The following is a 17,588-nucleotide window of genomic DNA, read 5'->3' as shown; positions in this document are numbered from 1 at the left end:
AAGAAGGGATTAGTACAGACATGATGTCATTGCCTTGCGTGCAGGAGAGTCCATCTTTTGAAACAGAAAGCTGCAGTTGGTTCTGCACCTCTAATGGAAAATACTGTGTGGGCACTATTGGTTCATTTATCTCTGTTACTGTGATGCTGTGGGCAATGTTTTTGAAACCAGTGTCGCAAAACTGTATTAAAGTTTGATGCTCATAATTATGTCGTAGCTGCAAATGTGCCTTATAAAGAGCTGACAAACATTACCACTGGTGCTGTGATTCAAACTGTTAATAGCTTTGTATTTAGATGTTGGGCCCCAGCTTACAAGAAGTGCCTGAATTACGCCCTGATCCCTGAACTTTAAATGTGGCTTCTTTAGCGCTCAGACTGTGCTTTTGCATTCTTGTCTCTTCTTCCCCTATGCTTAAATAAATGCTGTGCTGTTACTTGGTAAAGCAGCAGTGATTGAAGTATTTTGTGGCATTGGGTAATCTCTATTCACCCCATCACTTTTGACAGTATTGTTTCAGCTCAGTTGAATTTTTAGTCTTTACATTTCTGGAAGCAAAATGTGTATAAAATATTGGCAGTGCTTCTTATTATTATGCCTCACTTTTAGGCTAGGCAGTGCACTCTTCAGCAAGATTACCTTGAACTCTTTCAGTTAAGCTTTTTCATCTTAAGTTATGTAACACTTGTTTAGGAGATTTAATCTCTGTTAAGTGTTCAGCTGTGTATCAGACAGATGCAACAAAAAGTGTATTCCTTTTCCTGATACTGCCCTAATTACTTAATACCAAGGCTCTGATGCTAACAGCAGCATGACTCAACACTAGATGTCAACTAAAATGAGCCATTGCCTTCTAGAGTTTCTTTTTGCTCAATTTATAAAAGGTGAAAAATGCTATAGTTTCAGAGCTAAACCCTTCTGCTGGGAGTTGTTTCTGGTTGTGTGGCTAGTTTGGGTTTGTGCACAGTCTGTACAGCTTGGTGTCAGACCTGCTAATGCTGACTGAGCTTTGTATTCGACTGCATTGTAACAGTAGAGATGCTTGCTCATGCATCTTGTTTTCTAAATTTATTCATTTGTGCTTCCTGATGAGGAAAGACAGCCTCTTCAGGCTAATGAGCTATATGGGCATTAAGTGTCTGTAATCCTTTCAGTACTGGAGTACATTTAATTGATTATAGGAAGGGCCAGTGTCCTTTGTGACTTTATGGTGTGGTGCAGGTGTGCATGTATTCCTGTCTGTTATAAAATTAATTTAGTTTTAGGAAGACATAACTCTGTGTTTAATTTCTTGGTAACAAACCATAGGTATTTCAGGTCTTAATTCATAAACTCAGCTTTGCCCAATTTGCTTAGATCTAATTCTTTCTTATGTATTGTTATTTCACTGTGTCAGAGACAGGTGTAATACTGAATGTTCAGGAAAAGAAACCAAGGCAAGTGCTACTGTAGGATAGTTTTTTGAAAACTGTTTGCCTTAGAAATGTCATTTCCACAATCAGTTTAGCTGTAATCAAATTGCAGTTGGAGCTCTGCCAGGTCTGTGCTTGGCAGACATGTGGAGGCTTATGGTCACGCTGCTTTTCCAGCACTGCTGACCTTGTCTTGAACCAGAAATAACCAAGGCCTGTGCAAATCCTGCAGTACAGTCCTCTCTCTCTCTCTCTCCCTCTCTCTCTCTCTCTCACTCTTTTTCTCTCTCTTTCACTCAAAAGTCAAATTGTTCTCAAAAGCTGTGGATTTCTGACCTCCCTAGAAAGTAAATGAGTCTGGGAAAAGGTTTGGATGAAAGAATTCATTCATGTTGTAACAAAATATGTCAGAGGCCCGCCAGTCTTTTGGGTTCTTACATCCTTGCTGTAGGAGCCAGGTGTGAGGAGGGAGCAGCAGGGCAGCAGGACTGCATGAGGCAGGCCCGGCCTTTCCCCTCCCTGTGTTTTCTGTTCTGGGCAGCAGCACATGACAGCATCCTGACACTGACAGGCAATCTGCGCCGCATGGCCTGCTAGCTTGTTACAGAAGTGCACAAGAATTAACATGAAATCATACAGCTGCACTGTTTTCTGGCAAGTAGAAGGGAGTGCCCAGAGATGCAGCTGCCATGCTGTGCTCCATGAGCCAGGCAAAGCAGCAGCCTGTGGGCCTGCCCCAGCCTGGCACAGCGAGCGTTGTGCCCGGCACCAACAGCTTGTGGTGCGGCAAGCTGCTGGGAAGGGCGCCTGTCCTGTGAAATTGAAGTGGTGTGTAAACAGAGGGGGAAAAAAAAATGTAGCTGATGAGGTAGAGATTGCATGCATAGAGGAAGAACAGGCCTAATCTACTTACAGCTGTGGTGTACTTCCTCAGCTAAATCTAATTCCAGCTCTCCATTTGCTGTCTTCTTGTTATTTACAAGTTGGATGTGACAGTTTTCAGCACAGAAAAAAGTGTTCTGCCTTCATGTTTTTGAAGAGGTTTTTTTATTTTTTGTCTGTAGTTAAACAAGGCAACTATTAATAACGTAGCATCTTGGAGTCTTGCTGTGTGCTTTAAGCTAATGGTTTAGAGGTCATGCTTAATGGGTACACATGGACGGAAGGGATGCTGATTCCTTATCAGCATCTTAATAAGACGTTGGAATAAAATCTTGTCCCTCTTGTCCAGTCTTGTGCCTGTTGCAATTCTTAACCCTTAGATCTTAATCCATTTGTTCTGTGGGATGTTTTTTTTCTCTGGTACTGCCAAACTTGCATCTGCATCCTACCTGACGTGCCTGAATGCTTTCAGATGTCTAAAGGCGGGAAGCACTGGTACACACATAGATTATCTGCTTTGCTTGATGCAGTTATCGTCTGAGTTACACCTGGACCTTGGATTAATATGGACTCCTGGAACACGTAAGATGAGCTCCATGTAGCTTACAGCAGCCATGGTAACTTTGCAGAGAAACATTGATGGGAGCAGTGCCCAAGCCTTACATAAGAGTGATAGGGTTACAGTTGTCTGAGCTGCTCCTTGTTGCCCAGGCTGGGTGTATGGGTGCATGGCTCAGGGGTGCACAGGCTTCTGGGGCTCCAGCTGGCCCCTTTGCCTTGGGGGTGACCTGGTGCTGTGCCAGGTGCTCAGCTGCCACAGCTTTGCTGCTGGGCAGCATAGTACTAAATCCTTGTAACTTATTTGTTACTGCATGAACATGCCCTTTTTACAGCTTAATAGCAGCAGGTGTAGTACACCTGTGGTGCAGTGCAATTCCATATTAATGGTATGATTAGCCAAAACCACTGAATACTAATAATTAAGGCATTCAGAAACAGTTACTTTCTGCAGAGACAGCACTGTGTTACAAAGGCACCCAGAGTTTGCCGTATGCTTTGTTTGCCTTTGTATGTAAGGTTGACTGTCATTCATCATGCATTCAGTAGTTAAAGTGCATCATGAAGGCTTGGTTTTTCTGCCATTGTAAGCACCTGAGACAGGCAGACAGGGTTTCACTCATCGAGGGCTACCAAAGCTGCACTGCATTTATGGCTTGCTCTGAGAGAGCCACCTTGCTGGCACAAGACAGTTGCCTGGGACTTCATCTCCAGGATCCCCTAGCAATGCAGGGCTGGCCTTGATGGGAGATTGCCATGCAGTACTAGCTGTGGGCTTTGGGTTTGAACTGGGGTTTTCTTTTGTGTTATTCTTAAGTAGCTTAAAAGGAAGAAAAAAAAAAAAAAAATCATGTTATTCCTTCAGAAGGAGTTGGGTTGGAGGTGAGGTATTGCTTTGTAATACCCTTTTTTTTTTTTTTTTTTTTTTTTTTAATACAAAATCTTGGAGTGTAGATATATGCATATGTTTCTTGGGTAAAAATGCAGGACAAAATCTCACTAAAATACTTCTTGGACTTTTCATATTTGCTTCATTGGCTACCAGCAACCTCTTTGGAAATGCTGAGAAAGACATTACAGAGCTGTATCTGCACCAAAGGTTAGTGAATAACAACTCGCTAAATAAAAGCATTTTTACACATGCTCGTTTCTTAGCACCATGGTGTTTACACAGGAAATGGAAATGTAGTGGTGTTGTGCTCAAAAGTGCTGGCAGCTGGAATGGAAACTCAGAGCTGGTGCTGGTGGGAGGTGGAAGGTTTGTTCCTGGGTCCTTATTGCTGTGGTAACAAGATAGACCTGGCATTTGACATGGGGCAGCTTTGTTCATGCCTGTAAACTTCATTAAGGTATAAAGGATGAATGTACTGATTGACTAGTTCATACAAATCACTTGGAGGCTATGGTTGTGGCCTCATTTGGAAGTGCTGATTAATATACATCAATAAGCAAGCTTTCTGTGTGTGCAAACAAAAATAGTGAAAAGCAGAAGTTTTGTGTATCTTTGGGATGAAATCTCTTTAGCTTTCTTAACTGCCTCCATGTTGAAGGTGTATTTTTAATAGGAGTGATTTAATGAGTATAAATCATAGAATCATTCAAATGGTTTGGGTTGGAAAGGACCTTTAAGATCATGTAGTTCCAACCCCCTGCTACAGGCAGAGACACCTCCCTCTGGACCAGGTTGCTCAGAGCCCCATCCAGGCTTTGGATGTAGTGTAATAGAGAGGGCAGGGAATTGTGAGGCCAAAATAATGGCAGGAAGCCATTTTCTCTTATTCTGGTTCTGGAAAGGTTTTGTTTTTCCATTCATTAAATGTTTTATTAGCTGCTCCTGTGTTTAATATTTCATATGCTCACAGGTGAAACTTATTGTGTGAAGTTTAGTAGGCTCCATTTGTTAAGAGATGCGTGTTGGAGAGTCTTGGGTGTAAGGCTGCTTAGTTGCTTTCCTGCATAGAACCCTGTGATTGGAGCTATATATAGAATTATGTCTTCCAGACCAAGGCAAAAAATGTCCCCCACAGGTGCAGTTTGATAAAAATGAACTTTACAGAGGACAGCATCAGCATCTTTTCTTCTTTACAACACTTAGCTTTTGACTTTTAAAACAAGAATAATTTGATTCTTTGCTCTTTATATGTCACTGTTAGGAGTTCTTTCTAGCTTATTGCTGTTATGTTCTTGTGCTGAAAAGTGTATAGGAACTGTAATTATTACCCTTAGTTACAATAGAGTAAAACTTAACACGATGATGCAAATTAAAAAAAAAAAAGTGAGTCTCATTTTCTTTAATATGTGAAAGAGAAGATTAAAGGAGGGCTTGATCATAGATCATTAGTTTTGTGAGGGCTCTCCTAGGGGAAAAATTAAGTAACAAGGAGATTCTTCACTGAACAGGCAGAGGGAGAAGACTGCTCAGTAGTTGAAAGGATATATGTGTGTATTTAAAAAAAAAAAAAAAGAATATATATATATATATATATATATATATATGATATCTATGACAGTGTGTATATAACATTGTGTATTATAATTTTATACATACTTCTAAATCTCTGTGACTATTTTCATCTCTGAAAATAAACTAAGGATACTTTCAAAAATAATACTATGATGTTATCTAATTTAAACAAATTAATTATGGGAAGTTTGATGGCTTGCATAACACTGGGTATTGACCCTCCTGAACTGTATAATCCGAGTCAGTTCCAGCTGATACTTTTTAGGAGAGGCATTATGCACCTATTCTACTGAGAGATTAGTTCCAGGACAATGCAGTGCCTTACCATGCCATCTCTGGATATTTTAACCCTCTGTGATTAGGCAGCTTGTCCCAATGTGCTGAGGCAGAATAGATTTAGGGGATTAAGTTTCATGTGTGTGGCCTGAAGGCTCTACAAAAGTACATAAAAACAAGGCTTGGGTGCGTTCGTGCTTTGGAGAGGAGGTGAGGGAAGGATGTGTTGTAAAAATGTCGGGGAAGTTGCCACATCTAAGGAGGTGTGATTGGAAATAGATGGAAAACCTCTGATTGTATGCAATTAAGAGAGTAGCCTGAAAAACAGGTGGAGTGGGGTCATACAGAAGACAAAATGGGTGAAGTCGTATTGGTGCTGGAGAAAATCCTGGTGGCAGACTGCCAGACTGGGATCTGGGCAAGGAGAAATGACAAAAATGAGCTCTTTCACATCTTAGAGTGTGGGCGCTGCCTGCTTTGCAGGCAGAAGTGACCACATTAAGTCATGAGAGTGGGAAAGGTCTGGCTGTAAGCAGAAAAATAAGAAAGTTTTCCTATTTGATGTGTGGGGCTGGGAAGGGAGGAGGAAATTTTCCTAAAGGCAGTGCTAGAGCAGAAATCGACTTGCATGAGGCCTGAGACTCCCTGGATTGCACACTTAGTGCAGGTGGAAAGACTTCAAGAGCTATGAACTTCAGGTAATCCACTTGGATGATTCATAAGTTTCATAAGGTTTGAAAGGATTCATAAGGTTTGAAAGTAAGGCATTTGTGTTTTCTCATCATGCTAGCTTGTTGCTGAACTTATAACATTAAGAACAAGAAGTGTCCCTTGAACACATCACGGGTTGGATGGTGAAGATCTCAATGGCGCGTCATCTTTGGAAAGACATTCTGCTGGTTGTGTCACAGGCTTCCGTTGGCTCTGCTGGTCTCTGGAGCGGAATCTTGCTGTGGTCTGATAGTCACACATGGGCACATGCAGCTTTCTGTTGTGCTGGCTTTTGTAACAGTGCTTGGAGGTGCTGCTCAGTTTCAGGCCGGGGAGCTTACTGGTAGGGCTGCCATGGAAAGCTTTTCTGCAGATGGCAGCAGAACAGGTTGCTTGTCTGTCCCGTCATCTCTGGAAATCGTGCAAATCCTTTATGTTTAGGCATGCGGTTTTTCTTTGTGGTCATTCTGAGCCTTTAATTAGTATCAGGAGGGAGAAAATCATTTGGTACATTTCATAACTGCATGAATCCCTCTGTGTAGAAAATTAATTCTGAAACTTGAAGCATAAGAAAAAAGTGAAAATGTGAAGAAAAGGTATTAATTATCAATCTTCATTTTACAAGACAGTACTAAAAGCTTTTTGGATCTGCGGGTCAAGTTGGATTTTTAGGGTGCAGAAAAAGTTACTTAATTTTGAGAACATGTTTTCCATCTTGATCTTGTGAAAAAGTCATTTAGGCTTCATTGTACCAGAGGGCAGGGTGAGAGACATGTCTGAAACTTCAGAAACCCTCAAGCTTCATGCTTGGAAGAACAATTGATCGCTAATCCAGGGCGGGCAGTGCAGAGGCAAAAGAATGAGCATTTCATTGCTTTTTGGCTGACGTGAAGGCATAAAAATAAGGCATAGCCCACCCAGCTGGTATTTTCTAAATATTGTATGCTATAGGCAAGGTGCTACAATGTATTTTGCTCTGCTTTCCAGTTGGGTAGGATGCTTTTTTGGAAAGGCATATGATGAGTATCACTTTGAACTTTGAAGACTATTGCTTTTTACTTAGAAGTAAAAGCTACTTTATTACAGAATGCTAGTTAATTTAGAACAAAGTAACTTTATCACAAGCTTATGTATGGGAATGCCAGTCAGGTTTTATGATGAGTGGATGCTGCTGCTAGCAGATCGAGTTTGTTAGCAAAGGAGCTACATAATTCCTGATTTTGCTTATTTTGCTTAAAGAGAAAAAGGATGATTGTGTATAGAGAGAGAATCTGTGATCTATTTTATGTACTCCAAATGCAAATACTAGCTCTGAAATATTTATGCCTATTTTACACATCCTATAGTCGTTCCTCTCTGAAGTGTCACATTGTGGGATAAAATGAAGCTTTTGGCATAAAATTTCTGAGAAATACTCCTGACAGCAATGCACATCCCTGAGTTGAAAAACTGCTTGTCAGCAGTAAAAAGAAGATAGTGCTTTGTGCAGGATGTTAACTTGAATCAGAGTGTGTGTCTGGTCATATAATTTAAGTGTGCTGCGACAGACTAATTCATTCAGAGTCTCTTAACAGCCAGCAGGCACTGGCACGGTCACAGTGGATCAGTAGGTAGTGTTTGGACCCTTATGTTTCCATTAGGTTCTGGAACAAGTTTCATGTGCCTGCAGAGGAGCATTTTGGCTTAGTTTCCTCTGAAAGGGGTGTAATTTGAGCTCTCTGCGGGTGCTCTGTGATCCAAACCAGCATGTGCTAGGTGAGGGTATCGTGGCAGTTTTCTTCAAAATGATGTAGCCACTCCAAACAAAACACTACTGTAGATGCAGCCTGTAAAGCTTCGGGTATGAAGTATGCCTGAAGCTCTGCGTATACAGGTCTTCAACTTCAATGTGGCATAATTGAAAGTGGCAACAATGAAGGAAACAAGTTCCCAAAGTTTGATTTGAACAGAGAACCTAAATACACTGTTCCCTGATTTTATTTGCATGTTGCTATGCTGCTGATGTCTTAGTAGCCTTACCTTTAGCCTTACTTTTCCACTATCTGTAAGGCTGTACGTGTGTTTGAAATAATGTATTTCTTTGAGAACCTGGAAGCACTTTAAAAAAAAAAAAAAAAAAAAAATCTTGAAGTTGATTCAGCAAACAAATTATTAGTTAATTACAGCTGGAATAATATGCTGTGATGTTGGCCACAGCTTTTTCTTCCTGGTAGTTAACTATTAAACAAATTGAGTCACAAATTTCCATGGTCTACTCTAGTCACAGAGCTAGTTCATGAATTCAGTTCTGACAGTGCTGTGGGACTGTGGGTGCAGGGAACCAATACATTTGTAATATATAAGAAGTCTGGATTGGCTGTTCTCCTCAAACTTGTTTATCAGAAACTGAACAAACTGAAAAAAAAAAAAGCTGGAATTTCTCAGTAAGGAATTAGTGAGGAATTAGGACACTTCTACAGCTTGTTTAAAAATTGTTCTTTTCTTTGAAAATGTGCTTAGGTAAAATCAAGGATTACATGGAAGTGTTCTTTTCTGTGAGAAGCAGGAAGGCTCATGTTTCTTCCTTTACTTTCTATTATAGCAAACGGGCTTTCCTTTCAGATAATATGTGGGCTTTGGGATCCCTGCTCCCAAATTACTACTTACTTTTTTTTTTTTTCTCCATGTTTTTGTTGCTTAAAAAAAATCTTGTTGTAATGAGTACAAGAAGTCATCTGGATAAACTAGAAGGTCTGATTTCAAGGTGTGAAACAAATCATGCAGGTTACTCTTCAGCAGTGCATCCTGTATGTACAGAAATATCCAAGGTTACGGGCTAGTCGTCAGCTTGTAGTTAAGAGGTGAACCTTCAGGGAACATGCTGCTGTTTGCATAAATGTTTGTGTGAGTGGGGCTGTGACATAGTACTTCAGCTCAGGCAGCAGGAATCTTGCTGTCCTCCTGAAAAATGAGAATTTTTCAATCAGTAAAAAAATACTTTTTCAGGTCTCTTATGTTGTTTGTGTGCTTTTCTTTCTAATGGTGAACTTTTAATAGCTCTTTTTTTTGTTTCTTTTAAAACAGAATTAGACCACAGCTAGCCAAAGAGAAGATTGAAGGATGCCATATTTGTACATCCGTGACACCTGGTGAACCTCAAGTGTTCTTGGGAAAAGATAAAGCCTTCACTTTTGATTATGTGTTTAACATTGACTCACAGCAAGAAGAAATCTATATACAGTGTATAGAAAAACTGATTGAAGGTTGCTTTGAAGGCTATAATGCAACTGTCTTTGCTTATGGCCAGGTAAGCTTTACAACTTTATTTAAAATATTTATTTTGAAATAAACACTAACTGTTTCTTGTAATTGATCTTTCTTTTAAGTTTCGCAGCGCACGAACCTGGTTTTGGTGGCTTGGTTTTAATGTAAACAAGATATTCTTTAGAATATTGTTTAGGAGCCTGTACAGATTCTGTGCTTAATGGCAACTGGAATGCAGCAGATGTGTATGAGTAGCAGGCTTGAATTAATAGTAGCAGTGAAAAGTTACAGTTTCAGATGCTTTGGGGAAGGGGATGTTTGGTATCTGTTAATGGATTCTGGAGAACTCCAGGCTACTCTTTTTCTAGGGACCAGAATCCAGAGTCTTTTCCTAAAGAACAGATACCTCCCCCCATCAGTAAATGGGGCACGGTTTTTTAGCTAAAAGCTGAAATATCGTTGAGCACAGAGAACACGTTGTTGTCTTCTGAATTCTCTTTAAGGAATTTATTACATGGAAGTTGATCTTAGTGGGAGGCTGAATGTCAGTACTACTGAATGTCTTATTTCAAGTTAGCTAGGTGAAGTCTAGCCCTGGTGAAACAAAGCAGTTAGTAGATCCAGTTTAGTAGATTATGTTTGACAACATGATACTATCTTTGTCTTGGACTTGACCTGCTAATTAAATAAAAACCCACACTATCTTATTTTCTGTAGGACTTCACTTTTAATTAAGCCATTATCCTGGTCAGGGTACAGATGCTTTGTATAGGTTGAGAACAGTGGTAATATTTCTCCTGAGTGATATTCAGACATCTTAATTAAGCAAACTGTATAATGTACTTCAGTAGAGAACTGCAAATGCTGATTTTACTTAAAAAATAAAAAAATAAAAAAAAATGGAGCTTTAATCAGCCTCATTTGAAAACATTAACTATTCTTTTGACCTCATATGATAACTTAAGGCTGATGTAAGCAGCTTAGAGGAAGCTTATAGGAGAGAGGTTAAGAAAATTAGAACTGGTCCCCACCTGTGTTGTATTTGATCTATTTGATGTATTTGATTGTAGGTCAAATTTGTCCAACAACTGCACTTTACACATTTTGTTGCACTTAGTATTGTAAAAATGACAAAAACTGTCTTTGTAATCTCTATCTAGTAATAGTTCAGAAATCACTTTTCACTGTGATAATCCGTATGTTCTAGTGAGTGCTACTTTTCTATTTAGACAGGTGCTGGCAAAACATACACCATGGGCACTGGATTTGATGTCAACATAACAGAAGAGGAACAGGGCATTATATCACGTGCTGTTAAGCATCTTTTCAGATGTATTGAAGAAAAGAAACAAGCTGCTATTAAACAAGGACTTCCTCCTCCAGATTTTAAAGTTAACGCACAGTTCCTTGAGGTAAGTGTGATCTGTGTATGTGGTTGTGTGTATAACTTCATGTATTTTGCAAAGCAAATGAAATGCTTTTTTTTGGTTGCTACTTTGACCCTTCTTTTCTTTTCCCACAAGATGTTTTGAATTAATTTTCCAGATTTCAAAAGGAAATACTATATGGTTTGTTTGCTTTGTTGTTGTTGTTCTTTTAATTTATGAAAAGAGCCTTTTTATCTTATTCCAATTATCAGGGTAGCTTTCTTTACTGGGTTATTTTGAAGTGTAGAAATAATTATGGTGATTGTCATTTGTCCTTTTCTATACCACACATTTACTCATGGGAGGTATTGCTGTTGCTTGTCTATTACTCTTCATGAAACTTTCAAAGCAAGAAATCAGTAATGCTTTACATCTTGAACCATGCTTAGCCTGTTTGTGTAACTTTCCCATAGACGACTTCAGTTTTCAAAATCTGTTCAGTACACTTGGTCGATTTCTTTAATGAAAAAGAAACTTAGCATAAAATACTTTGTGATTTTCAGTGGCATAGAACTGGGCTTCTGAGTCACTACTTCTTGCAGTAGGCCCAGAGAAATCCCAAGTCAGTGCTGCAGAAAAGCAGTTCCCTTTGTTCTTGTAGGCACAGCTACTAATGAAAGGCTGTAACTCTCACGATCATTCTGTTTTGCAGCAGCTGTTGGTTTAAGTCTTACAGCTTTTATGCTGAAACTTCTTCCGATATATCTATTGTCTAGATTAATTGCTTTGACTATAATATTTATGTTCTCTGCCAACATATAAAATCTGACACTTATGTGATATTAACAGGGAGAATCAATTTCAGGAAGTTTCTTTTAAGTTTGTTTTAAATGTGTAATATTTAGTTCAGTATTTCACCACTTTGTCAACAGTGGGGGGAGAAAAACAATACCACATAATCTTTTGTATTACCTAAGAGACAAGCTGTACATCTTGTTATTGCTGAAGTAAACTAGGTCTTCCAGTGTTCTATACCTGTAAGTGTTTCAATGTTTAACAAACTGCACTGATTTGTCACTGTTAATCTTAAGCAGTGGTTTTAGTCCCTCTGGCTACTGTTTGCCTAGAGAGAATTCTGAACTTGAAAAAGGACAGTGGAAATGCTGTGTGAAGAAAGCTGTTGATTTTTAGGGTGGCATAATAGTAAGATGCCCAGATTTGCAACTGTTCCATCTGTCATGCTATTGTCATTGTAAGTTTGTGTTTTTCACAGCATCCTTTATTGGAAGCCTTGGCATATGGTGGATATTTAGAACCTTCTGTGTGTGCCATGCACATGTATATCAGTCTTTGGAGGAATTCTTTTCTTACATTATGTAATTTTTTTTTTTCTCCTCAGCTTTACAATGAAGAAATTCTTGATCTCTTTGATACCACTCGTGATATTGATGCAAAGAATAAAAAATCAAATATTAAAATACATGAAGATTCAGCTGGAGGAATTTATACAGTGGGAGTTACAACCCGAACTGTGAATGGAGAATCAGAGGTGACCATTGAAAATAAGTTTCTCTGTAGCATACTGAATGTGTTCTAAAAATGCTACCTGTATGTTTTGCTAAACGTCATTATACCTTTCACGCTTCATTCTTACTCTTCATCCTCATGTAGTAATGGTTGTAACACTTTTCAGAACTTAATTCTGAGGAAATCTTAAGAAGCAAGTATAGTTAACATTCTGTTCAATGAGCAAATAGAGATTACACTTGCTAACATCAGCTTTCTGCCTCTTAGACAATTTGGGTGCAAACTGAGTTGAAATTTTCTTTTGTTTCTCTAGACTGAAATGTAATGTCTAATATCAATGTTCCCTTAATTCCAGAGACAGTCATTTGCAAACAGTGTTGTTCCATTGGAAAGTAAAATTTTGACTTGTATGTAAATTTGATCTCCCAAATCTCATATGTTACTTTTTCCCGTGACAGGAAAACTTTGCATGATGACTGATGTGAGGTAAACTGCCATTCAGAAGAGTCTGTACATTGCAACTCTGATACAGTGCCATTGTACTGTATGTTTTTGTACAGAAAGTACAGAAGTCGTATATTTGTGCTAGAGATGAATGGAGCATTGCCATCTTATTACCAAGGGACAGTAAAAAGAGGGGTACAAATATTCAAATAGTTTCTTTCAAAACCATACGACAACAACAAACCTTATTTTAAAAATCTTACTATTTTTTGCATATAGGAATTGTTAACAAGGAGAAAAAGCTTACTTGTATCTAAACCAAAGCAATAGGTGTTACAAAGCACATTTTATTTAAATTGCAAGCCATGCAATGTCCTTCTTTGTCTGTTTTCCAGATGATGCAGTGCTTGAAGCTGGGGGCTTTGTCCCGAACCACGGCCAGTACTCAGATGAATGTTCAGAGCTCACGGTCGCATGCTATCTTTACTATACATCTATGTCAGACCAGAGTTTGTCCTGCTTTTAACACAGTATGTGTCTTTGCTGTGATTGTGTTATTTGCTGGCTTCACTTTAACCATTTTTCAGAATGTGAATATTGTTTTGGCAGCAATTGACATTTGAATTACACTTACTAAAGATGCTACAGTCGTCATCGTGCTCAATGAATTTGCTAAGCATTATAATAATTTGATTTAATCTGTGCATATGTAACCATCTTCTAGCCAGAGGCAACAATAAATTGCAGCCTCCTACATGAACCTGCCCATTCTCCTCTAGCGTTTTCTTCTGGATTTTGTTGCAACATACCCCAGTAACCAAGTTAAAATATAATTTGTATTTAATTGGAAAAGCATTTTTAAGTATCTTAACAGTTAGGCTTAAGGTTACAGTCAGCTAACTGAAAGTGCTGGCTATTCCAGGTGAAGTGCTGGTTTCCAGCAAGGAGCAAGAAAAAAAAAGCATAAGATTCTGACAATTAGTGTTTTTATTTTAGTTATATCAGTTCATTGTTTAGGTGTGTTGTAACTTCATGCAGTTATTTCATTGAACTCCTGAGTATGTAGGTATATAGATAATGTGTTTTTAAGCACATAGAACAGTATACTGGATTTGTAATAATTTTGGGGGGGTGGATTCTTTCTTTGATTTTTTAACACTAAAAATAATCATTTGCAGGCAAAATGAGGGTTGCCCTCTGGTCCCCTGTGGTATGTAGACCTGCTTTATACCCTTGTTAGAAGCACTTCTTCCTGCATTGCACATCAGAACTGTGGACCTGGTGGTGAGAGCAGCGGTCTCCTCACTTGGAGAGGAACTGTCAGGGCACCTGAATCACTGTGTGGTAGAGGTGTCAGATTGGAGGTTGTGCTTGAAGCTGTCCACATCACTCACTGCATGGCTCACCCAGGGGCATCAAGAGCAGCCTGCCTGCTGTGGGCACTCTTCAGCAGCTGGGATGTTTCAGCTCAAATACAGAGCCTTGCAGGACTCTCCTCTGGCCCTGCCTGGTTTGTGAGAGAGGCTGGTGTGAAGAAGGGGAGCTGGCCACTGCCTTCTGCTTTTTGACAGGCTGTGTTTTTGTCCCGTTTTTGAGAGATGTGAGCAGGATGGTGTCAGTGTCTGGAGTAGGACACTTGGATCCTGACTCACAGCTGTGAGGGCAGCACCCTTGCCTTTCCTTGCAGCATTTGGGAGAGCAGAGGCCAGGCCCATAAACACAGCCTGAATACAAATTTATACAAAACCTTTATGGACAGCAGGGAGAAATCCTGCTCAAGTTTCCATTGTTGCTGCCTTCTGTAGTGTAAGTTTTGGGAGACTTTTGTTGTGAGGGCAGCAGCTTCTCCAGGGCTGCTGGCACTGTGCTTGTGTTCTCCGGGGTGGATGACCAGGGCACCTGCACGCTCATGATAAAAGCTAACTTTATTACTGTGCTTTGGAGTATGAAAGGAAAGAAGCTCAGGAGCTAGTCCCTGCTCATGGTGCATTTCCCTGGCAGACTAGCTGTGCTGCCTGGGGTGTGCTGGAAGTGTTTGTTCTTGCTGTCCACAGGGCAAAAAGAGAGGAAGGTCCAGGCCATCCTATGATTCTATGATAAGCTCTTCTTTTTTCCATGTTCCTTCTGCTGTCCTTATTTCCTGGTCAAACTGAAAGTACTGATGGAATGCTGGCTGCTGGGAAAACTGGCATTAAAAATGCGTGAAGTAACATTGAACACACAAGTCACAGTGAAACTGATTATGGGGATTGGAGAGATGTAAAATCAAAGTAACTTCGGCTTGTTTGGCAGGTTTACAAACTAAGTTTTTCTGTAATTTTGGATGGTAATAATGTCATAAACATTTCATTTAATATTTTGTAAGCATCTGTTTATCCCCCCAAAAACCAACTGTAGGCCTTACTTAGAAATAATAGATATTGACTAGCATCTAGAGGTGGGTCTTAAAGACTGATATGTTAGTAAGTATTACTGAAACAGGTTTTCTCAAGAAATGCTGTTGCTATTACAAGAGAATTAGTACATAAGGAAGAGATAGACATTACAAAAAGCTATTCCTGTAAATAATTGTTGATTGAATTTTGTGGTTGACTAGCATAAAGGATCTTACGAAGCTTTATGGGCTCTCCTTTGTTTCAGGATAATGCCACTGATAACAGGATAATATCTGAATCTGCTGAGATGAATGAGTTTGAAACTCTTACTGCCAAGTTCCATTTTGTTGACCTAGCAGGATCTGAAAGGTTAAAGCGAACGGGAGCTACGGGAGAAAGAGCAAAAGAAGGCATTTCCATCAACTGTGGACTAGTAAGATTTTGCAATTAGTTTCCATAGGCTGTTGGTACAGACTGTATTTCTCAATCCCTTGCTTCTGATAATTCCTAAAAATAGAAGTACATCATGTGCAAATGAGGCCTGTAGAATAAAATGTAATAGATCAACATATTGATTCTTACGAGGTTCTAGCTTGCTTACAATTTCTGGGTTGCACTAGACCCTAACTAGAAAGTTACGCTGCTTATTAATTGTTGTGAAGTATAGATAGTTAAAATACCTTGTGGAGTTCCTTTCACTTATTAGTTTTTTTAAATTCCTTCAAGACTTGAACAATAGAGGAAAATTTGCAAGTTGTTTGCAAGCAGTAGAGGCATGGAAAGCATGAACAGTGGACAAATTCAACTGATAATTAAATGCTGGTTCTATGTTACTGTTATGAAATGTAGTGTAAAACAACCCTAGGCAAAACATTTCAAAGTGGAAAAAACATTTTAATTGATAGCATCACTTCATTTTTTTTATCTGTGTACTGGCTCTTTATGCTTTTTTTTTTAATTAGCTATTAAATATTGTGCTTATGAGTACATTTGAAAAGTAGAACTTGTGATTATCAGTAAAGACTGTGGTTTTGCACCTTTGTTTTTAGCTACTTGGCTGTGTGTAGGCTCTTTGAAGACTCAATAGCACAAGTTCATTTCATGTTTGAAAACATATTGAAATATTTTTTTTCCTGGTCTAGTGTATAGTATCAGGGATGCAACAGGAATTTAATTAGTGATCCTCTTACTATCAGGATAGTGGTTATATTTTGTAGTCAGTGGAAGAGGATTCACTTCAGTTTCATCATTGACATAAGCACAGAGTCAATGGAAACCTGGGCTTTTAGTGAGGCAAATGTATCCTTAAGGAAATGAGATACAGGATGTCCAAGGGTGGAAATGAAAGTGGCGAAAATATTACTTAACATAAGCACAAAACTTTCATATTTTCCCTGAATTCCACCCCTCAGCTTTGGGAAACACAGACAAAAGTGGTTTAAACAGTTCCAAACATTTACGGGAAGTGGAGAACATGTGTTTCTGTTGTTGTTGGATACAGTAAAACATTTGCAAGACTGTATTAAGAATTGATGGTGCAGAATGCCACCTAGAGGAATGTGTTTTAATTTGCATGTGAATAATCCTGTTAAAATATGTGGAGTTGTGCAAGTTGTGTAAAAATAACTTCACAGGCAAATGTTTGGCTGATTATAAACATAAAATAAAGCTTTTCTAGTAGTGCGATTGCCATCGACTACATAATTTAAAGCCTTAAATACTTGAACTAATTTGCATTTGAAGATTTTTATCCATAGAGCAGTAAATTCTGTTTATCACAGTAATGCTCTGTGTATTATTCTAAGCTTATCATAAAGCAGATTGATAAAAAATAATTTTTAAAAAGAACATGGCTGCTGTTAGGGATGTAGATGAGCTGTAATAGTCATTGAAACAAAATGTTTGTTACATAGAATCCTAGAATTCTTAGAGTTGTACGGGACTTTTAAAGGTCATCTAGTCCAGCTCCCTTGCAGTGCACAGGAACAGCTGCAGCTCCATCAGGTGCTCAGAGCCCCATCCAGGCTGACCTTGACAGTCTTCAGGGATGGGCTTCCACCACATTTCTGGGCAATCTGTTCCAGTGCTTCACTATGCTCACTATAAAAGACTTTTTCCTTATATCTACCCTAAATCTACCCTCTTTCATGAAGTAGTTCTAAGTTTAGTTTGTTACTGATGTGAGATATCAACGGACAGTGCACACCATTGTGCTAATCTCTTTTCTCCTGAGGATACAAGACCGCAAGTCATTTGATTCACTGTTAGCATGGAAATTTGTAAACTGTACAACGTAAAAAGCATTTTAGTATGTTAAGTTTCGTGTGTT

The 17,588-nt window shown here is 39.0% G+C and overlaps 1 protein-coding gene across 5 annotated transcripts in view; it reads left to right on the top strand.

Annotated features, from left to right (window-relative positions):
• The window catches only part of KIF21A (kinesin family member 21A), a gene marked incomplete at both ends in the record, with an annotated part of 82,563 nt that overhangs the window by 19,534 nt on the left and 45,441 nt on the right, over window positions 1-17,588 (top strand). For all 5 annotated transcript variants that reach the window (XM_079541698.1, XM_079541702.1, XM_079541701.1 and 2 more), the window contains 5 exons: window positions 9,367-9,589; window positions 10,776-10,958; window positions 12,313-12,462; window positions 13,280-13,414; window positions 15,525-15,692. In XM_079541698.1, coding sequence (XP_079397824.1) covers window positions 9,367-9,589; window positions 10,776-10,958; window positions 12,313-12,462; window positions 13,280-13,414; window positions 15,525-15,692 — 859 coding nt within the window. The remainder of the gene's footprint in view (window positions 1-9,366; window positions 9,590-10,775; window positions 10,959-12,312; window positions 12,463-13,279; window positions 13,415-15,524; window positions 15,693-17,588) is intronic.

The sequence above is a fragment of the Tetrao urogallus genome, assembly GCF_951394365.1.
Source record: "Tetrao urogallus genome assembly, chromosome: 1".
Classification (NCBI taxonomy): Eukaryota; Metazoa; Chordata; class Aves; order Galliformes; family Phasianidae; genus Tetrao; species Tetrao urogallus.
This window is presented reverse-complemented; position numbering and strand designations above follow the sequence as displayed.